This window comes from Metopolophium dirhodum, chromosome 8 (genome assembly GCF_019925205.1).
Source record: "Metopolophium dirhodum isolate CAU chromosome 8, ASM1992520v1, whole genome shotgun sequence".
Classification (NCBI taxonomy): domain Eukaryota; kingdom Metazoa; phylum Arthropoda; class Insecta; order Hemiptera; family Aphididae; genus Metopolophium; species Metopolophium dirhodum.
In genome coordinates this window covers 306,248-330,244 of record NC_083567.1, presented here as the reverse complement: position 1 = coordinate 330,244, position 23,997 = coordinate 306,248, and the positions used below count along the sequence as shown (strand labels likewise).

General features: G+C 28.2%; 2 protein-coding genes and 1 pseudogene across 2 annotated transcripts in view; 1 reads left to right on the top strand and 2 right to left on the bottom strand.

The window, feature by feature from the left end:
- LOC132950891 (nuclear pore complex protein Nup88) overlaps positions 1-1,963 on the top strand; it is a 38,028-nt gene extending 36,065 nt beyond the window's left edge. The window contains exons 6-10 of the mRNA XM_061022494.1: positions 191-456; positions 650-763; positions 851-1,074; positions 1,377-1,628; positions 1,732-1,963. Coding sequence (XP_060878477.1) covers positions 191-456; positions 650-763; positions 851-1,074; positions 1,377-1,628; positions 1,732-1,804 — 929 coding nt within the window. The 3' untranslated portion in view covers positions 1,805-1,963. The remainder of the gene's footprint in view (positions 1-190; positions 457-649; positions 764-850; positions 1,075-1,376; positions 1,629-1,731) is intronic.
- A 1,842-nt stretch (positions 1,964-3,805) lies between these two features.
- On the bottom strand, positions 3,806-12,192 carry LOC132950623 (uncharacterized; annotated as a pseudogene).
- A 1,602-nt stretch (positions 12,193-13,794) lies between these two features.
- Positions 13,795-19,625, bottom strand: LOC132951071 (protein ABHD11-like). Its single transcript, XM_061022764.1, has 4 exons — positions 19,127-19,625; positions 16,295-16,468; positions 16,050-16,220; positions 13,795-14,336 (listed from the first exon to the last, which is right to left on the bottom strand). The coding sequence occupies exons 1-4, from the start codon at positions 19,346-19,348 to the stop codon at positions 14,013-14,015; spliced, it is 891 nt and encodes a 296-aa protein (XP_060878747.1). The 5' UTR covers positions 19,349-19,625; the 3' UTR covers positions 13,795-14,012.
- Between the last annotated feature and the right edge of the window lie 4,372 nt (positions 19,626-23,997).

Sequence of the window (23,997 nt, the reverse complement as noted above, 5' to 3'; positions counted from 1 at the left end):
CATTTCTAAAAATTACACTTATTGAATATGATATAATTGTATCATATATTATATTTGATATTCTCAACAAGATTAAATTTACATTGATGTATAGATCTATGTATTATTAACAACAATATACCTATAAGTTGTATTGTGAAATAGATTATTAAAAAAGTACATTTTTAATTTAATTCTACGTGCTTTTCAGATGACTTCCGTGGATCACCCGACATACAAGGACAAAGTTTTGTAGAATATTACATTTGCACGGGTCTTATGAACGGTGAAACGAAACCTATTAAAGGTTTTGCCATCCTAAGCTTTCCTACAGACCTATTAGTCACTTTGTTGAGCAATGGCGAAGTTGTAACTCAGGCTGTTCCGGATTTCCATTACAACAAACTGTCTATTGCTAATATGTATACGAATGAAGATAACCCTGCTTCTGAAGACCAAGTGGATAGTTCTGAAAATGTAAGATTGTACATTCACATCATATTCCACAATTAAATTTTTATAATTGTCTAATTAGGTTTGATGACTAAAAATTTGATTTACATTAGTAAAAAAACAAATCAAAATTGTTTCTAAATCTAAATCAAAATCTAACAATTGCTAATATGTATGATTATTTTATATTTTAAAAATTATTTTTTGTATTATTTAGGTTGACAAAGATGACTTCAGCTCATTTATATCTGCACTACTGCAAAAAGAAAATGGTACCAGAAATACTATTCTGAAATTAGGTCCAGATGTTCCCAAAGAGATTGTAGTACAAGTAAATATAGCTTTTACTTAATATACAGCATTGCACTATTTATTTTTTCTACGTAAAGAAAGCTAATTTTTAAACTTTTATTTTTAGATGGTCTTACAAACTATGAACATGCGAAGAGGTACATTAAATAATCATAAAATAGTTTCTGAAGAAATTGAACGAAGAGTGCGCATGCTAGCTAAAGCAAAGGAAAGGCAATTACAAGAAATGCAGCGATTGGAAGAAGCTCGGAAAAAGTTACAAGATGATGTAGAAAATAAAGCTGAAAAATTAGATGAAATTAGTAACAAACAAGAAAAATTGACCCAAAGGTAAATTTTGAGTTTTTCATTGTTTGCTTTAAGTACTAATAAATATCAAACTGAGATAATATGTTCTCTTAATTCTGTATTCAATAGTAAACATGTTTAAGTTTTTTAATTAGTGTAAATATTTAGGCCTTAGGGCTTGAGTAATTGGTTATGATAACTTGAATAGTTAAACCTTCTAACATTATCGAAAAAAAAAACATTAAAGCAAAAGATATTTTGGTTTCTATAAATAACTACACAAATTTTAAATTATTTTATATATTATTGTATATTTTAACGTAATATTGTAAAATTGTATTTAGAGCTTCATCGATGCTTTTGAGACTAGTATCAGCAGCACCTGATAGTATATCAATAAAAAAGAAAAGAGAACTGTTGGATGCGTACAAAACTAAGATGGATTTGATGAATAAACGTATTGAAGAAGCCAGAGACAAATGGAACATTGTGCAATCCGAATCAGCAGCAGCTGTATATAAACAATTATATGGAGGCCGTTCATTAAAACTAACTCTTGAACAGGAACTAGTTATTAAAGGAAATTTATCTGAAATGTATGTATACATAAGTAAACTATTTTAATCTGTAACATATTATATGCCTAAGTGTATTTGTATTGCAGTTGAAATGTATTAAAATGTAATTTTATTTTTTCAGGGGATCTACAATATTAGATTTAGAGAGAAAAGTGAGAGATTTAAGAACCGTAATTAATACTATTGCCAGTTAAAATATAATATTTACAAGACTGACCTACAACTAGTTACAATTTTTTTCTGTTGAATAGGTACCTGGTAAATATTGGTATTACGATAATTCAAATAATAAAATGTAAATATGATAATTTAAAATGTATTATTACTAAATAAACATTCAAATATAACCGTTATGTATATTTTATTTGTGGATGTATCAGACTTTTGTACCAAATTGTTCATACAATTTTTAGTTTCTCACTACAATATAAGATACATGGTATGTTTTTAGATTCTGAGCGGAGCGGTAAATGTAATGATTTTATAATGATGTGTGTTTTTATATATATTTGTTTCTGTAATCTCCTTTTAGGTTAGTAAAAATACTTTGATTTTCAATTTCAGCATCTATTTTGGTAGGAAAGGTATACGTTGGGAGGTCAAAAGTAGTAAATTCCCAGTAATTTTTAAAAGTGTCTGGGAAAATAAAGACAATTAATGGAATATTTACTCAAAACCAGATTTTAATAAAATCTATTTGGTTTTTTCGGTGCAACTTAAACCTAAAAAGCTATAACCCTATAGAAATTTGAATAATGTCCCAAAATGTTTGACAATGTATAGTTTGAGATTTGTTTTAATAAAGTTTAAATGTTTTGTCAATACCTAGTGTTATGTTTGTGGAATAACATTTTTAAAATACACTCATCATGCTCATCTATTATAATTAGGTATAAATGTTATATACACTTAGAATATAGAAAATGTTGCTAGTAAGGTAGTAACTACTAGTAGTTTACTTATATTGTATAGTAGTCAAGTGTTAATCCTCTTCGAGTAGGTCACTGTAATAGATGGGTTAAATTTAAATTCAATGATAAATTATTGTATAGTATACAAAAACGATTTGGAACGGAGACCATTTATCAGCCTATATTTCTAAGTATGTTTTATTATTGTTATAGTAATTTATTTTTCAATTACTCATAGGTTGGCTAATTAAGTGAATTTCAGACGCTTATAAAAAAAAATCTGTGCATATTTAAATATTGCAATAAGATTTGTGATTCATGATATACAATGATAAACAAAAGGTATTCTAGTTCTTAACAAAACTTTATTTTCTAAATAGTCTACAAACGCAAAAATAAATGCTAAGCAGAATATAGAAATCTGTACTATAAACATGATTTGAATATTTGATGACAATAATCGATTATAATACAATATAATGCTAAGAGTTGGTATAATATATATTTTAATAAAACTAAAAAATATTTATTATTTTTGCTAATCGTTTGATTATCGGTTAGGTGCTTAAAATTGCATCTAGTTATTCAAATCATAAATACACAGTTAATGATATTACTATAGTTAATAAAAAAAAGTCCACAAGGTCCAATAGGTACATAATATTTATAATTGACATGAAGTCAATGACTTCATACCTTTATAATAAATAATATATAAAACCTATTGTGTATTTGTGTTTGTGTGATCTTATTCGTTTATTATACTCGTATTAATCAGATTATAGTAGCTAACGTAACATAAATAATATAATAAAACCTCGTATAATTGCGTTTTTTATTTTTTTGATAATATCTCATTAGATCTGAAGGTTTTCCGTAGCGCCCAATAACACCTGTTTCTAGCTTTTATTTTCTGTTTTATTTCCACGTGGTAATTATTGCGGCTATTTATATCAACTCTCAGATATTTAAAGCTTTCTACTTTTTCAAAACAATAATTTTCTACCACCAGACTTTTGTTTTGGTCTAATTGATTACTTCTCGTAACTGCCATATTCACACCTATCACCTAATGCGGTATATAAAAGTTTTGCACCAAGAAAATAAAACATAGGTAATATATATATTAGAAAAGCGTATATACGTTCACAACAATATTATTCCATTTGGTGTAGCGGCGCAGTGAACTTTAAATAAATAAAAATGTTGTTGACAATACGACCATCAGACCCCTTGTAAACACCATTTCTAGATAGGGAACCTACCTACTAAATAGCGTGACAGTTAAATGGACACCGATTGGGATTCGTAAAATGCCAAACTATACGCGTCAGATGCATTTTTGGATTTTAAACATTCATGGGACATCCTGAAAACAGCGAATGAAAAATAGACAGACAATACCGAGTTTTCGTTGTAGTTTCTTTTTTTTTATTCTTTAAAGGGTTCGAGTCAGTATATAATATACTATGCGTACCTATATCTATATAGATACCTACTATATACCTTTTCATAATTTATGTAAAACGCCATTATTTGTGACGTGTATGTTTATATTGTTTGTATATAATCTTTATAAATAAATGTGAAATGAAAACCTTTGAGGCCTATGTTCTCGAAACTACTGAACCGATCGTTATGATTTTTTTTTTTAAATTAAAGAGCTCATTGCGGAGAAGGTTCTGGCATTTGATCGATTCTCTAACTTAACAAATAAAGGAGTTATCAATTATTATAAATAATGGTCTGTTACGTAGACTTGGCAACATGGCAAGCATTCTGGGTTTCCACAATCACTACTAATTCGATCCTCCCTGACCCCCGATTTGGCTAATTCTTTTTTTGTTGTGTTCGTAATATTGTCAGGAGAAGGTTTTTAACTCTTAAGTAAGATAATTTTAAGAAAATCTACCGGAAAAGTAGGAAATTTGGATTTAGGTGCCAACTATCCAGTAAAAACAGAAACTAAATAATAATATATTTTTGTTTATTGTAAGGTTGCTATTGGTCATGATTGAATAATGAATATAATTTTAGACCTGTAGCTATGTAGCTTAGTAAAAGCGGTATCCCCAAGACTAGTTTGTCGACACATGCACACGTAATATCAACGCGTGTTAATAAAACATTCGTAATTACGTACGCACTTCGAGGAGTCTGCAATTCACCGCAGGCAGATTGCCTACCTGAAAACATACTATGTGTCTCACGCATACGATACATACAAGCATGTCTCTCGGGTAGTTATATATTCAAGATGATCGATGAACATTTTTAAGTTTTGAACATCATACACCGAATATAAAATAAACGAATCGAACAAAGTTTGAATCCTATAGAGTTGGTACCTACATATTTTAACGAGCAACGCAGTGACCGGGATCAGCTATAATATATATACAATTAATGCATTTTTGAGTCCTTGAACTTTTACACATAAGTTATAATATTGGTTATTTCCAACTATTTCACCTGAGGTAACTTTTGCCCGGGCAACACCGGGATGGACAGCTAGTATATATAATATGTACACACAATTTTTAAGACTGAACGATTGGGTATACGCTTGTAATAAAAAAATTAAAATAGTTTAATACAAACTGGCACGGCGTAATAAACAAAATATGTTTATACATTATATATTTATGTATATTTATGATATCCATACGTATAATATTTGCTATAGGTATATGATATGAGTTATAGTCGTAGACATAGATATAGGTTAGGTACCGTAAATATATTATAAAATGTTCAATTTCTAAACAACCGACCATATTCATATGTTTTATATTGGATAGGTATTATAGGCGGTATTATATTCTTCGGTCTGTCTTCGGACAGTCAGTGAGGTGACGAAAGAGGAAAACCTCGTGCAGTGCACTGTCCCGGGAAGGTATTTTTTCTGGGTACCTACAAACCTGCGAAATAATGTTAAAAAAAAAGTAACAGAAAAGACATTTCATTGTTGAATTATAAGTATTATGATTTATAACTAAAACAATACTACATAGGTACCTAATTAGTAATTATGTTGCATTTGTCGTCTTTGGGGTCTATCTATGCTATAGGAATAATTTATGATTTATTGAACATTTTTTTCCTGCATAAAACCAAACCGTTGAAAGATACAAATTTTATCAAATGATATAATGGAAAATTTACTTTTATAAAATTATATTTTTTTGAATACAATACAATCTAACCAGAAAATACAATTTTCGAACCAGTTATGGAATGGAACTTACCTATACCTTTATTGGAAACTTAAATTTCAGAATAATTAATATTTAATGTTTCATAATAAATTGAGGTAACCTTGTTGTACTACTCGCAGAATATTATTCCACTATAATCGGATCATCTATAATTAAGTATTAAAAAACAATTTCCCATAATAAACGATACCAACCTGCGAAATGAAGTTAAAAAAGTAACAGAAAAGACATTTCATTGCTGAGTAATAACTAAAACAATACCATATTATTATTTGTTCCATTTAAATTTACAATTCGAAATTTAGTGTTAAATAGGTATTTCAGAAAGTTACATTTTTTGAAGATTTTTTGTTCACTTGAATATGTATAATCTTCTATATTTGCAGAATTACGAACAAACATTATTATTTTATACAAGTAATGTTAGTAATGTTTTATACAAAATAATAATGTTTGTTCGTAATTCTGCAAATATAGAAGATAATACATATTCAAGTGAACAAAAAATCTTCAAAAAATGTAACTTTCTGAAATACCTATTTAACACTAAATTTCGAATTGTAAATTTAAATGGAACAAATAATAATATGGTATTGTTTTAGTTATTACTCAGCAATGAAATGTCTTTTCTGTTACTTTTTTAACTTCATTTCGCAGGTTGGTATCGTTTATTATGGGAAATTGTTTTTTAATACTTAATTATAGATGATCCGATTATAGTGGAATAATATTCTGCGAGTAGTACAACAAGGTTACCTCAATTTATTATGAAACATTAAATATTAATTATTCTGAAATTTAAGTTTCCAATAAAGGTATAGGTAAGTTCCATTCCATAACTGGTTCGAAAATTGTATTTTCTGGTTAGATTGTATTGTATTCAAAAAAATATAATTTTATAAAAGTAAATTTTCCATTATATCATTTGATAAAATTTGTATCTTTCAACGGTTTGGTTTTATGCAGGAAAAAAATGTTCAATAAATCATAAATTATTCCTATAGCATAGATAGACCTCAAAGACGACAAATGCAACATAATTACTAATTAGGTACCTATGTAGTATTGTTTTAGTTATAAATCATAATACTTATAATTCAACAATGAAATGTCTTTTCTGTTACTTTTTTTTTTAACATTATTTCGCAGGTTTGTAGGTACCCAGAAAAAATACCTTCCCGGGACAGTGCACTGCACGAGGTTTTCCTCTTTCGTCACCTCACTGACTGTCCGAAGACAGACCGAAGAATATAATACCGCCTATAATACCTATCCAATATAAAACATATGAATATGGTCGGTTGTTTAGAAATTGAACATTTTATAATATATTTACGGTACCTAACCTATATCTATGTCTACGACTATAACTCATATCATATACCCGCGAACAACACGTCTACTGCAGCATCATCTCCAACTGGACAATTCTGGCGTGCAGCTTGGCCGCTTTCTCGAAGTTGGCGTTCAGTTCGGCCTGCAACCGCTTGTTGTCCTTGCGCAGCTCTTCGCCGCTGCACGTGACTGGCGCCGGATTGCACCCCATCGCCACGACCGACATCTCTTCCACGGCCATCCGTAACCGATCCACGTCGGACCGCGCGTCCCCCAGCTCAGCAGTCAGTCTCTTAGCCATCGTCCGCAACTCTGTCTCTTCGCTGTCCCGCCTCGTCCGGTCGGCTTCGGCGAGCACCGTCAAGTTGGTTGCACAGTGCTTCAAGCACTCCTCCAACTTGGACTCCTTGGCCAGTTGATCTCTGGCGTCGGCCAAGTTTCTGGACACCGCCTCGGCCCGCTCCCTGTACGTCGCCAGCTGGGCCAACAGTTTGTTGCTACACACCTGTAAACACTGGGACGTTTTAGTTACGTAGGAATATTAATTAATCAAAATACACGCGAGTATAAGTAGCTTTCGCGTTTTAAATTATTTTTCGTTGTATACCTTATAACTTCCATTCGTCGCATAATTTTTGTTAAAATAAAATTATTTTGTTATTTTTTAAGTAGGTAACTTGTAATCCGAATTCATAATAATAGGGATTATATAGTACCTATAATGTTAAAGGGAGGTAAGTCTAATCGACAAATCTATGCAAATAATAAGAATTACATAATATATACCTGGTGATTTAATGTAAAACTATACATATGATTTTGAACCTATCTTTTTACATAGTTATAAAAGTCGTTAACAAAACAACGTTTTTCTAAAAAAAAATATTTTTAGATAAATTAAATTCTTTTGTATGACGACATAGATATTTTATGATTTAATATTCTGAAGCAGAATATTGTTAATAGACAATTATAGTTTATTAGTTATAACTTAAAAGTATTTACATTTTAAAGTATAGGTGAGCCGAGTAGAGAAACAATATTTGTCGAGCGGTAGGTAGGTACCTAGGTACCATAATTATGTAAAAGAAATATTTTCATAAACGTTAGTGTTTTCTGAAATAGGTAGTCTGCAGTGTCTTATTTCCTGTATTTTATATATTATTTTACTATACATAAATTTAAATTGAGTAACAACTAACGACTATTTTATATTTAGAGGTTAGAACTTGTGTGAGCTCAACCGATTTTGAAAAAAACAAAAAAATTATTGGAATAATAATATTTCAACTAAAGCAAAACAAAAATGGATAGATTTATAAATTATAAAAGATAATAGTCAGCCAATACAGATATTATTAATCTGGTAAGGTATATTTCATTGCGATGACGCATATGAAAATCCGCAGTTTCTGACCAATTTGCTCCAAATTTTGCACACATATTATATGAAATCAATAGATTACGGACATAAGAGTATTATAATTTATGATAGATGCCACTGGGAATAAATATTACATATTAATATAAAAGACAAGTAGGTATAGGACATAGGTAGTGAATAGTGATGTCATACGCGATCTACCCAAAAATAATATTGAATTACTATGTTATTACTTATTATTTGTATGATATATATATAGGTACCTATATTGTTTATTTTAGTGTTATAATCCTTATTATAATTTTTACAACATTTTAGATTCTGAGCGAAGCGATGAAATTTATTGATTTAACAATGATGTGTGTTTTATTTTTTTTTTTTGTGTCTGTCATCACCTTTTAGGACAGTAAAAGACAAAAGTGCTTAGATTTTCGTCAACAGTAACTTTTCTGATAGGAAAGTGAATCTAGTTGGAACTTTGGGGGGTCAAAAGTGAAAATATCTCAGTAGTTTTTAAACGCGACGTGAAAAACAAAAGAAAAATTAAGGGAAAACGGGAATTTTTACGCAAAATCTGTTTTCGAGAAAATCGATTTTGGTTTTTGGTACAACTCTAAAACAAATGACCGTAGGTACATGAAATGTTGGCTGAATGTTTATATTAGCATTTTCTATACACCATACCATTTTCCAAATATTTTGACTTATTTTGAGCTGCAGTTTACGGACATTTTCAGTTTCCATTTTGTTTTAGTTTTTTTTCCTATGAATATCAATAAAATTTTATCTGTTGGGTAAAAAAGCTTGAAAATTTAATAGTAGGCTCCTAGGTTATTGTTTCAAAGGCAGATGAAAAAAATCCTTAGTCAGAGTTTTTATTTATAAGCATGTTAAGTTCAAATCTTGACAAAATACAGAAAAATCACGAGAATTAGCAAATTATTTTGAGTTGAGAATTCATAAAAATTATCTTTTTAAATCAAAGATTTGAAAATATAATACAAGATTATCCATAAGTTTGTCTAACTTTATCAAAAAAAAAATGTCTACAAGAAAGTCAAATTAAATTTTTATGAGCGTTTGAAATTCATATTTTTACAACATTTTGATATTCACTCGATATCTCATGTAATGATTTTCTTATTTTGTTGTAATTAAAAAATGTATGACGTAGATACTTGAAAATTTCACTGAATGTTTGTATTAGCATTTTATATACACGATAAAATTTTGAAAATAATTTGACTCTTTTTGAGCTGTTTACGGACATTGTCAGTTTTCAATTTTTTTAGGTTTTTTGCTATGTATATCAATAAATTTTTATTTGTTGGGTGAAAAAGCGTGAAAATTTAATATAAGACTCCTTATATATCGTTCTAATAGCACTTGAAAAATATTAAAAATACATAAGCACAATTTTTTTTTATAAGCATTTAAAGTTCAATTTTTGACAACATTTATCAAATTTATAATTTAATAATTATTTTGTAGTTAAAAATTTATAAAATGTTCAACTTTTATAGCTAAGGATTGAAAATTGATAACAAGACTCCACGTAAATAGTTTATTTATAAATTACTTTACTCACAATAATATCATCAAATATACTTGGTAATATATATCATAGGCTGCTGACTGACCGTTTTTGCTCAGAATCGTTTTTCTTATACAATGATATTATATTATTGAATTCAAATTAAACATAATCCATTACAGTGACCCAATTGTAACCTACTGTACAGCAGAGCGTAGCGTCATCCACTTACCCACCTTTTATTAATAATAATAATATATAACATTATCTAGTCTATAATTCACTCACTATTTTTTTTTAACTAAAAGTGTTGAATTATTAATGTTGGTTAGAAAATCATCAAATTTTCATATGTTCATAAGTCATAACCGCTATAGAAATTATAGCGGTATTATATAGTGGTTATAGAAAATTGAAATTTGGTTAACAAAAAAATTGTATTTTAATGTGTTTGGTTTTTCATAAAAAATACTTTTAAAAATATACATGGGCCTTAGACCTTTTCAACATATTATATCCATATGAGGGCTAACTGGCTAAGTATATTTAAATTTAATATTTATCAATTGACATATCTATATATTATATAACAATAAGTGTACATTTTGAATACATTTTATAACTCAAGATCCACCAAACCGATTTCGATAAAAATTTCAGGACATATTAAGATTGATATGTAAATGGTTTCTGTGAAGTTAAATGTATAGATAAAAATAATTGTATAGACGTTGTTGACGTTGTTGTTATATTTGGCCATGTCGCCAGGTGTGCACTTAAGAGGCCATAACTCCGGAACCACTTATCCCACAGCGTACAAACTTCACAGAAACCATCTACATATCAATCTTAATATGTCCTGTCTATTTTTATCGAAATCGGTTTGGTGGATCTTGAGTTATAAAATTTATTCAAAATGTACACTTATTTTTATTTTATATATTATGTAGATATATAACCCATAGCAACCATTAAAAAACAAACATTTTGATTGTGATCACTTCCCTTTTTAAATTAGCCTATGACACTCACAAAGAATGTGGCTTTGTATTGGTGAAAGAATTTTCGAAATCGGTTGAGTAGTTTCGGAGTTTATCTCGAACATACAAACAAACGCTATCATTTTATATATTAGTATAGATATAGATAAAAATGAATGTTTCTGTGTAGATTAGACCTCTGGGAAGAAGATAAGCTAATTCAAAAAGTGTTAAATTTGTTTTTTTTTTTCATCGGATTTTAGTACGGTTGCCTAAGGCTTTTGTATTAATTGATTATATTAATCCTCCGTAGGTGGAATTAAGTAAAAATAACAAACGTGGTATAATTTTGATACTTTAGAGTTAAATCATACACTTACGTACAAACAGCACGGGATCCACGATATAACGCAGGTAGATTGCCTACCTGATAATATACATCAGCATTTTTATTCCGGGCAACAGAAAAGTTAAGATAAATTTTGAACACCATACACCATACACCGAATATTAAATAACGAATTGAACAAAGTTTGAGTCATATAGACATATAGACATTTAACGGGCAACAAAGTGCCAGCGGGATCAGCTAGTATATTATATATATAATATTTTGATATGAAAATTATGTAAATTATGTGCCATCATTATATTTATACACATTATATTATGATAATGTGAGATTCACAAACCATTTTTCTTTTAAAATATTTTGTTAATTTTGAGCCGATATAATAATAGGTACCTATACCTACCTACCTAACAACTGAAATACTAATCATTTATTTATACAATATTTTACGACTAACTTCCAACTGCAAGGCGGCTTCTTCGTCGTCTTTGCCGGATCCAGTCAAACTCTTTGCGAATTTGCTGCAACCGGTTAATTCTACGACCTTGTTCATCAGACACTTCCCGACGAACTTGTAACGTGAGTTTTCCGAACGAATCTTTGCCAATTCCTTCTCGTACACAACACACTCTTCCACCATTCGCTGATAATTGGCCACCATGAGGTCGCGCAACAACAATTGTTGGTTTATCTTAAAATGTATATACTTCCGGCGTTCTAAAATTTCATTTTTTACCCTATGGGTATTTTCTCCTTGACCAACAATACTCATATTTTTAATATATTTTAACTTCTATATTGTAGTTAAATTAGGAACTGAAGAGTTCCACGCTGTCTTAAATCAACTAAATAAAATAATACGTTACAACCTATGTTTATTTTTAATTATGTTATCTGCAATTTAACATGACGACGTGGGTATTATATAGGTTTCCAGGGTTTCCTATAGAAACAAAAATATAATTCGATGCACTTTTTGTTACAATTTCAAAGTACATACATTTTTTTTTACTGTCAATAATATTAGATTCTGAGCGGAGCGATGAATGAATTGGTTTACCAATGAAGTGTGTTTTTTCCTATGTGTCATCTTCAGTCATCACTTTTTGGCCGGGTAGTAAAAATGCTTTGAACTTCTGCATCGCATTTTTTCTGGTAGGAAAGTGAATCTAGTTGGTACTTTGGAGGTCAAAAGTAGAGAATTCTCAGTAATTTACAATTAATTACAAATGAGTCGGGAAAACAAAAAAAAAAAATCAAGGAAAACCGTGAATTTTTAAGCATAATCTGCAGTTGTTGACTACATCGATTTAGTTTTTTTGGTGTACCTAACTCAAAAACTAATATCCGTAGATACTAGCAAGTTTTACCAAATGTTTATTTTATTATTTTCCAAACACGACAAATTATTCAAAATATTTTGACTATTTTTTAGCTATTTGAAGTAAAAGACAAATTTTCGATTTTTATAATTTTTTTAAAAATTAATGTCGATAAAAGTTTTTCAGTCGGTCAAAACTCAAAATGCTTTAAAGTTGAATAAGTATAAGGTTCCTCATAAGTTGTTATAGTAGCAGATTAAAAACATTAAAGATACGTAAAAACGATTATTTTTTATAACAATTTAAAGTTCAAATTTTGACAAAATTCAACAAAACTAGTTTTTAGAAAAATTATTAATAATATTAGGTACCGTATTGGTATGTCCGAACGTTGCATTATTTTTTCCCCAGGTACTTGCTAAAAGAATTTTTACTTTATAAAAATAACTATATAAAAGATTAAAATCATCATTAAACAATTAATGTATAAGTTGTGTATAAATGGAAGTGTGTATGCATGTTACAGCTTAACTCTGGAACGATTGGACCAATTTCAACCATACTTAATAGGTATATGATATTTCTTACTATCTTAAAAAAGGCCTGTTGAGGTAAGACTCACCAGCATCCTTATAAAAGGTGGTTGGAACTGGAAAGTGTGAAATGTAAAAAGAATTGACGATTGATATAAGTGTCCAATTTGGTTTTCCGGGTCACTATGCTAATGCACTCTACTAGACTATATGACATTTACCAGTGTTGCAGTCCAATAGGGACTTATTTCACTTAGTAAAATTCTAGAAATTAATAGAATTGCGTTATTTATTTTCCAACTTTTTTATGTAGAATTGTTCTAAATACTCTAGCGTTCAATGTTTGTTGACACCTCTAAATTTTTTTTCCATTTTTTGGTCAGTAGAGGAGAGGGCACAAATATTAAGTATACTGACCACAAACTTAATTTTAATGAAAACTTTTTAAAAAAAATTTCCTCATAACCATTATTAACTTTGTTAAAAGTCGTCTGTATAATAACTATCTTATTTTCTGTAACCATGTCAACTGGCAACTCATTAATATTGTCAATATAGATTATCTACTATTTGTCTTATTGTTTGATAATAATCAAATAATAATTATAACAATGATATTTAACAAAGGAATTTATTTGAAATTTTCAAATAACAAATTTTACCATTATAGCTTAATAAATGGGTAACAGTTTTTCAGACTTAAAGGTTTGAATGAATAAACAATTATATTTTTTTACAGAACAAGTCTTACCTAGTATTATTAAGGTAACATTTGCAAATTAAAACATTGAACACAAAACCTATTAACAAGTTACAAAATAAAAATATTATTTCTACACAGTAGCTAAAAATTGTGTGACTAATTTCAAAAACTCATGAGGTTTTTCAGCATGTAACCAATGACCAGCACCAGGTATATAATCAAATTTAACTGAAGGAAATATCTGTTTGATGGCCTCATGATCTGTCGGTTTCAAAAAAACTGAATCTCCACCTCCAATGAAATATGTTGGACCATCATATGTTGATTCAATAGGTGGAAACACTGCAATATTATTTTTAAAATTAACATTGATGGATTCCAAATTTATACGCCATTTGTATTTTTGGTTCACTTCGATAAGATTGGTTAGGAGGAACTGTCGAAGTATTGGACTCTGTATAACACAAAAACAAAAAATATTAATAATTAACTATTATAAACATATGATTATAATATAATATTTTATATTAATAACTATCGCAGCTATTCTCTAATAATTGTTGTATACATTTTAATTCTTAATTCAAATATGAAAATAAATCCAATATGTTATTAAATCTAATGTCAAATCAGTAATTTATTAAAATTTCAAAATTCCTTTAAAAATATATAATTATTTTGATCTCTACATGCCAAAGAACTTTAGATTTATTCCTTTATCTGACATGAAGAAATTAAATAGTTCCTCTCGCCTAACCTAATTAATAAACAAATACAGAGAGAAATAAATATTAAAGATAACAAAAGTCAGATATTTAAAATGAAGTAATAAATAATTTAAAATTTAACAAACTGAAGGTACCATAAAAAAAAAAAACTATTATATGAGTGGAGTTTAGATAGATATTTAAGTTTTTTTACTGTTTTTGCCTAAGTTTTAGAAATATAATCAATTTAAATTACCATCAGTGCTTATAACTAAAATTTGTTAAAGGATTTAATATTTTTTAAATATTTTATCATTATTTTTTTTATAATAAAATTGTTAGTAAATTGAAACATATCGTTGTGAAATATCTTTCTTAAAAATCTATATCTTTTTGTTGTAGTAATTTAAACAAATAAATTGTTAAAAGTCATAACTAGTACCTATAGAATTGCTTTGTTATAACTAAAAAAATAATTTAATACCCTGGAAAAGAATTAACAAATGTTAGATATAAATGTACATACAAATTTATTATCTGTGAAACTTAAATAAGTATTATATTATAATAACTAAATACTAGTAAGGGACCTCATACAATGAGCGTTTTATTTTCAAAAACTACATTTTTTAATTTCAATGATACATGTTGACAATTATCACAATTTTCATTCTGAAAAAAATATTCGGATTCTCCGTAATATGTACGAGGGATCGATGGGGCCACATTTTTAATTTTTGTAATTCAGATTGCAAAAAATGTTGTTAAAATTTTCAAAATTTCAAACTTAAATATTTAATCAACTAAATACAATAATAAAAATGTGACTCTATTGATCCATCGTACATGTTGTGGAAAATTAGAATATTTTGACAGATTGCAAATCAAGGTAATTGTTGAAACGTATGGTTGGAATTACAGTTGTTTGTTTGAATGAAAAATAAACATTTTTTTCAGTCACAACATTATTAAATGATACATGCGTGTGAGATTCCTCCGTATTGCTACCACAAATATCAAATATTACTGACGTGTCGTTTCGTCGCAATCCTAGAAAAATAAGATGCAGGTAACTAATACAAAAGATGATTTACAACTAATACAACGACAATAACTCTTAATAATATTATTAATTTTTGCTTTATTTGAATTACAAAATGAATACCTTAGGAGCACAATAATTAGTTGATGTGATTAGTGTAGAATACTGATTTTATTAATCACGTACACAATTAATAATAAAAATAAAATATTTAACGATGTTTCTTTGATGTGAGCAGTCATCCATTAATAACACTCACCAATTTTAATAATATATAAATATAAAATAAGTAAATAAGACTAATTTTGTTAAAAAAAAGTATTAATTAAAAAATAAATTACCTTAAAAGGCTTATATAATAATTATTTGAACTTAACAATACAGATTGGTTATACTTGTAAGTTATAACATAACATACCTCTATCAAACTTTTCATATGTTCATCTGCCAATTTCCGAACTTTAGATATGGGTCCATTAACTTCTAAATTAACACCTCTTAAGACATCTATAACACTTTGGATATCACTCACTTCTTTACTGTTTATTGGTGATATATCAACTGGTATTAAGGATTCCACAAGTTCTGGCTAAATATATTTTACTGATTAGTTTTTAGCTGACATGTCATCAATAAAAATATTAATATCAAAACAAACCTTACATAGATGACTGCTAAGTACATCATTGTTCTGCCACCCATGCTGTGACCAATCAATGAAGCCTTTTCCACACCTAAGTCTTCCATTAAAAATTTAACGTCTTCAGCCATAAGCTGATATGATTGCTCTAAAGTATGTGGTGAGTCTCCATGGTTTCGTGCATCAACAGTAATCACCTTGAAACAAAAAAACAAAATATAAACATCTTATAAACAAATCATGTGATATGATTCAATACAATTATACTTAATGAATAATATAAAATTGAAAATAAAATAACACATTTTTATAATTATTTAATCCATCACATTTTTCTGTACACTTAAAATTCTAACATTTTCTCTAAAAATCTATTCCGGAATATATCTCCATTTTGGATCCATTCTGATAATCCAAATTTTGAATAGGTACTATCTACTTATGTTCTTAATTTTAATGCAAATGCTATAATTTTTTTTTTTATCAGATTTAAAGTAATTATATAGGTATTCCATTCAAGGACATTTATGGTGTTTTTAGTTCTGAAATAATAATTCAATTAAAAGTTAAATAGGTAGTTGTTATGTACCAAATAATGTTATTATAGCTACATAGGTATTTTTTTTTGTGTTTAGGTAATAATTCACTACCTAGTATAAATTATTAAGATTAGATAGGTAATTATCATGTTTAAATATGATATATATTTCTATGAACCAAATAAAAAAAGGTGGGTAAGTGGATATCGCTCTGCTGTACAGTTGGTTACAAGTGGTTCACTGTAATGGATGGTGTTAAATTTGAATTCAATGATATAATATCATTGTATAAGAAAAACGATTCTGAACGAAAACGGTCAGTCAGCCTATGATATTACCAAGTATATTTGATGAGATTATTGTAAATAAAGTAATATTTATATATAACCTATTTACGTGGAGCCTTGTTTTTAATTTTCAATCCTTACCTATAAAAGTTGAACATTTTATAAATTTTTAACTAAAAAATAATTATTAAATTATAAATTTGATAAATTTTGTCAAAATTTGAACTTTAAATGCTTATAAAAAAAAATTGTGCCTATGTAATTTTAATATTTTTCAAGTGCTATTAGAACGATATATCAGGAGCCTTATATTAAATTTATTTAATTAGGCTTTTTTACCCAACAAATAACATTTTATTGATATTCATGGGAAAAAAAACTAAAAAAAAATGGAAACTGAAAATGTTCGTAAACAGTTCAAAATAAGTCAAAATATTTGGAAAATGTCATGGTGTATAGAAAATGCTAATATAAACATTCAATCAAAATTTCATATACCTACGGTTATTTGTTTTAGAGTTGCACCAAAAACCAAAATCGATTTTCTCAAAAACAGATTGTGTGTAAAAATTCCCGTTTTCCCTTAATTTTTATTTTGTTTTTCATGCCGCGTTTGAAAACTACTGAAAAATTTTACTTATGACCCTCCCCCCTCCCCTTTTCCCAAAGTACCAACTAGATTCACTTTCCTATCAGAAAAGTTACTGTTGAAGAAAATCCAAGCACTTTTACTGTCCTAAAAGATGATGACAGACACAAAAAAAAAAACACACATCATTGTAAAATCAATACATTCATCGCTTTGCTCAGAATCTAAAATGCAATGTAACGTCATGAAACAATTACCTAACATATGACCAAAACACAATTTGTTCAGTTCATTGAATAAAATAAAACTATACATATACCTAGTAATTTAAGATAACACAAAAGTATTTAGGAGATAAAATAACAATAAATAATTATATTAGAAAAATATGATTCAACAATCAGTAATTCTGTAGATTGGTTTTAGGTGTATATTCAGTTTAATGATTTAAGATTTGTTTAACAAAAGCAATAGTTCATAAATATATTAAGTACATACCTAACTATTAAAACTAATTGAATAGTTGTTACTCAATGAAGGTATTTCTAATCTAATCTAAGGTTGGTGTTTGACCTTTTTACTTAACTTTTTATTAGTAGGTGTTCTATACATTTTAAAATTCTTTATAAGTACATTTACTAAAATATTATGTTATGATGAGCTAAAAGAGTAAATAATATTCATAATTTACAACAATAAAAGTCTTAACTCAGATAATCATAATATTATACCAAATAACTTTTCATAATTAATAACAAGAGTTCATTTTTAATTTATACAATTTTTAATAGATCAGCTAGTAGCAAATAAAAACAACATATGACAATACTAATGTCTAAATTTGTATAAGTAATTACCAATTACTAATTAAATTATAAATAGTTACCTAGGTTAGGTTTCATGGTTACCTATTTGAAGACTGAAAATAAAAGCATACCTAATAATGTATTACTATTACCTATTGCAATAATTATTTATATATTTATTAAGAGGACATAGCACCCAAATATGTTGTCAATGTCTGACACACGTACAAAATAACAAATTGTAAGCTCTGCAGATCACGTTTAGTTTAAAAATCAGAGTGAATTCACATTTTATAAAATGTAAAGGGAAGATTTTTATCTAAGTTCTAAGGCATATCATAGGCTTTTTATTATATTTTAATTTTAAATTAAGTTATGAGTATTTTAAAACTGTAAATTGTTTGTAGGTATATCTTAAAATATAGTAATAACTCACTTTAAAATGAATATATAACAAAAAGCCTATGAGATGCTCTTGATAATAATCTTAAATTAAATTTTATAAGAGATCAATAATTCACTCTAATTTATAAAGTAACGGAGCTAAACGTGATTTGCTGAATATCAAATTTGTTACGTTGTACGGTCGCCAGACGGAGACAACATAATATGAATTTATAATTTGAATACTCACTTTTCTGTGGGTCATGTTGTGGAGGGTTTTGGACAGACTGTTCCAGTTGGACTTGCAGCCAAATAGACCGTGCATGATGATGATTGGAGGTTTTCGTTCACCGTCGGCGGCCGACTCGTATGAGGTGTACGACATTTTGATGGGTTCCAGTTTGGCGCTCAAAGGCCGCCGAGTCTCCTTCAGCAAGCACGTCATGTACAGAAACGACTTGGACTTGATCATGGTGGCAACGGCTACCGTACGGCCGACTATTGATGGACAGTGCGCAACGCACGTGAAACCCAACAGAAATTCGACGACGTACCAGTCCGAAATGGAATTGAGATGATGTAATGTTTTGTAAACTACTATAATAGAATAATGAAATAATAATCGTTCGAACAAGGCAGTGGAAAACTGCTGGTCGGACGAGAGATAAAAAAACTACGATGAAAAAAATTACGATAACGGCGAAACCATTGATTAAATATTATCAATTCACGGACTATCCCTTACACATATTATTCATATTACACCATTGAACATTATTGAAGCGACACTCTCGGGCGGCCAACGTTATTGAGTCTAGAATGTTTCATGGCCTTGAAATTGTTCGTAACTTCTTGTCTTACCGCCAAGCTTACAACATCATTCTTGTTGATAATTGTGCGATAAGAGTATTATAAAATATAAATTATAATATTACGTATATTTTTTTTGTTTTAGATTCTGAGCAGAGCGATGAATGTTTTGATTTTACAATGATGTTTTTTTTTTAATTTTTAATTTTTAATTTTTTTTTGTGTCCGTCATCACTTTTTAGGACAGTAAAAGGACTTAGATTTTCTTCTACATTATCTTTTCTGATAATAGTACTTTAGGGGGTCAAAAGTAAAAATGTTCCAGTAGTTTTCTAAAATCGATTTTTACTTACTCTAAAACAAATTACCGTAAACTACATGATATTTTGACTGAATGATTATATTTGCATTTTCTATACACCATAAACGGCATAAACATAAGCGCAAATAGTGTTTGGGATTTGAGGGAGGGGGGGGGGCAGTGCCGCAACTAGGATTCTTGGGGCCCCAGACAAAGTCAATATATGGGGCCCCCGAGGTCTATGTATATAATATTTTTTATAGGTTACTTATAAAAATATAAATAATAATGGTGATTTTTTTTTTAATAAGCCTAAAAATATAATGTGAAGGCCCAATATACCCAGTGACCATTATTAATTAAAGCTTATGTAATAATATATGGTTCTAAAAAAGTATTGCATAGCAAAAAGATTATTTGCACCTATATTATATTTAAACATTCAATTATATTATAAAAAAAAATCTTTACCAAATTTAAAATGATAAAAAATCTATCACAAACGAATTTGTTCAACATTAAGTATAGCTATATTAGTCAAACGATCTTGTGCTAAAGAATTTCTCAGAAAGTTCTTAATAAGTTTTAATTTATAAAATGATCTTTCTGCAGGGGCAACTGTAACTGGCAATACTAAGAATAGCATGCAGGCTCCTAGTACTTCAGAGTAACTTATAGAAAAATCATTTTTTAGGATAAATGTTGCAAGTTCACCAAGGGGGTAAGCCTTACTTTGATAATACCGAATAAGCTTAAAACAAAATGTAGAAAATGTTTGAGGGGACTATGGACATTTTTGGATGGCTTAGCCCCTAAAGTCCCCCTCCTATTTGGGCCTACGACCATAAATATTTTTACTTATTTTGAGCTGTTTACGGACATTTTTAGTTTCCAATTTTTTTAGTTTTATGTTCTATAAATATCAACACAATTTTATTTGTTGGGTAAAAAAGCCTGAAAATTTAATAGAAGGCTTCTAATATATTGTTTCAGAGACAAATGAAAAATATTAAAAATCCAGTCACAATTTTTTTTATAAGCATTTAAAGTTAAAATATTGACAAAATACGTAAAATTCACGAAAATGTGCAAATTATTTTGAGTTAGAAATTTATAAAAATGTTTCTTTTTAAATCTAAGATTTGAGCGATTTGTAGCGAGTTTGTAATTTTTTACGTTATTTTGACCACGAGATCGTTATAATTAGGGATCAAAATTTCCGAAAAAAAAAGTTTTCCGAAAAAAAACTGGTTTTTTTCCTGAAAAATTGAAAATATTTCATGAAAAAGTTTAAAGCATGTTAAGTTCAAATCTTGACAGAATACGGAAAAACATGAAAATTAGCAAATTATTTTGTATTGAGAATTCATAAAAAATTTGTTTTTAAATCTAAAATTTGAAAATATAATACAAGATTACTCATAAGTTTGTCTACCTTTATCAACAAAAAAATGCCTACAAGCAACTCAAATTAAATTTTTTGATCGTTTGAAGTTAGCTTAACTAAAATTATCACGTAGCAATTTTTTTATTTTGTTGTAATTCAAATATGAACAACATATACAAGTTATTATCACTTGAAGTTCGCTATTTTCCGTATGCACATTGCACAACGCTCTAGTTTACCACATCTTTTACGAATTTATATATATTTTTTAGGAACTTTAATGAGTGTATGCATAAATGCGGATAATCGAGAACTTTAAGTGACTACATCTTAGAAACACACCAATTTTTTCATATTTTACATTCATTTTTTACACATTTAAACGCAGGTCATACATGATTTTGTGAGTATAAATTATATACTAGTATATTCGTCTAGCTCTTGGAGAATTAGCTACAAAATTGGCTAAACACAGTGTAAAACAAAAGAAAACTACGGCGATTGGGGGGGGGGCAAATACCCCCCTTGCCTTCCCCCTGGATCCACCACTATTTAATATAGGTACATATGGTAATATTTCAGCTGTTATAATAGCTAATAATATATTAGCTTTTATTTTCAATTACTTATTAAGTGGGGGTACTACTGCAATAACCTCGTATATTTAAGCCATGGTTTTTACTAAGTCTATGAATAAAACTATCGAATAGTTCTTCGGTTTTACTATTCTGTTGACCTGGAATAAAACTACCGATTAATTAATTATTTAATAAAAAATAAACTACGAATCGCGGACATATTCCACCCAACTGTTTTCGGTGTAGTAGGACATCCCCCCCCCCCGATATATTTTTGATGCGGACATTTCCCCCCCATTTTTTTTTGCCTGTTGTCAAATATTTTCATAAATGTAATAAATTATAGATGTATATTTTACATTTTTGATTAACCGAACTACTTGAATCAAATTCAAAAGAAATTATTAAATTATTAAATATCCAAACTGGTACAGTTTTAATAAATATGAACATAGGCTAAAAAATATGTGTTTGGAAGCAACAACAGAATCAGTAATTGAATGTTTTTCACACATTGTATCATTTTTATTTCGGAATTTATAGCCATTTTTATTGAATATTAATTATATTTTATTTTATACTTATTTTTTTTTAAATTTGTATTGTTTCAATTAGTTCAATTGATCAAACATATTAATTTATAGGTAATCTATTATATTTATGAAAATAAAAAAATGTTTATATATTTTATATTTTATTTAAAAAATAAATAATTTCATATTAAATAATAAATAATATTGTATTATTAAATTATATTTGTTATAACAATAAACTTTTTAAAAAATGGGGGGGGGGGGGTTAAATGTCCGCATCAAAAATATATCGGGGGGGAAATGTCCTATACTAGACCGAAAACAGTCGGGTGGGAAATGTCCATTTATTGTTCACATATACAATATGTACAATACTACTACCTACATAATATATATGTACTAACATTCGATAGTACAAACTTTACTATTCGGTAGTGCCCATCACTAAAATGGTAATTGGAAAAAAAATCCCCAGACTACAATATTACTCACAACATGCAGATGGTTGAACAAATATTTTTAAACGTTAATTAGTATCTATAATTAATATTTAATTACAAATACGTATATTATATTATATTGTTAAAAAAATTATATATCATAAATAATATTTTGTTTTCAATTACGATAATGTATTATGTGTAATTCAACTTAACTAACTTAACAACTTCACAAATAGGTATAGCATATAAAAATATTTCGAATGATCGATACGTCAAATAATAACAATAAAAAAAAGGTGGATAAGTGGATGTCGCTCTGCTGTACAGTAGGTTACAAGTGGGTCACTGTAATGGATGGTGTTAAATTTGAATTCAATGATATAATATCATTGTATAAGAAAAACGATTCTGAGCGAAAACGGTCAGTCAGCCTATGAAATAAATATATTTGATGATATTATTGTGAATAAAGTAATTTATATATAACCTATTTACGTGGAGCCTTGTTTTAAATTTTCAATACTTAGCCATAAAAGTTAAAAATTTATAAATTTATAAATTTATAACCACAAAATAATTAATAAATTATAAATTTGATAAATGATGTCAAAATTTGAACTTTAAATGCTTATAAAAAAAAATTGTGCATATGTATTTTTAATATTTTTCAACTGCTATTAGAACGATATATCAGAAGCCTTATATTAAAATTTATTGATATTTATAGAAAAAAAAACTAAAAAAATTGAAAACTGACAATGGCTGTAAACAGCTCAAAAAGAGTCAAAATATTTTGTAAATTTTATGGTGTATAGAAAATGCTTATATAAACATTTAGTCAAAATTTTATGTCCCTACGGTCATTTGATTTAGAGTTACACCAAAAACCAAAATCGATTTTCTCGAAAACAGATTTTGCGTAAAAATTCCCGTTTTTCCTTAATTTTTCTTTTGTTTTTCACGTCGCTTGTGAAAACTAATGGGAAATTTTTACTTTTGACCCCCCAAAGTACCAACTAGATTCACTTTCCTATCAGAAAAGTTACTATCGAAGAAAATCCAAGCACTT

Coding starts and splice junctions, on each gene's coding strand:
- LOC132951071 (XM_061022764.1), bottom strand. CDS start 19,348: ATGATCAAGTCCAAGTCGTTTCTGTACATGACGTGCTTGCTGAAGGAG. Junction 16,469..19,126: donor ACAACATGACCCACAGAAAA/GTGAGTATTCAA, acceptor TTTTGTTTCAAG/GTGATTACTGTTGATGCACG. Junction 16,221..16,294: donor TGTACTTAGCAGTCATCTAT/GTAAGGTTTGTT, acceptor AAATATATTTAG/CCAGAACTTGTGGAATCCTT.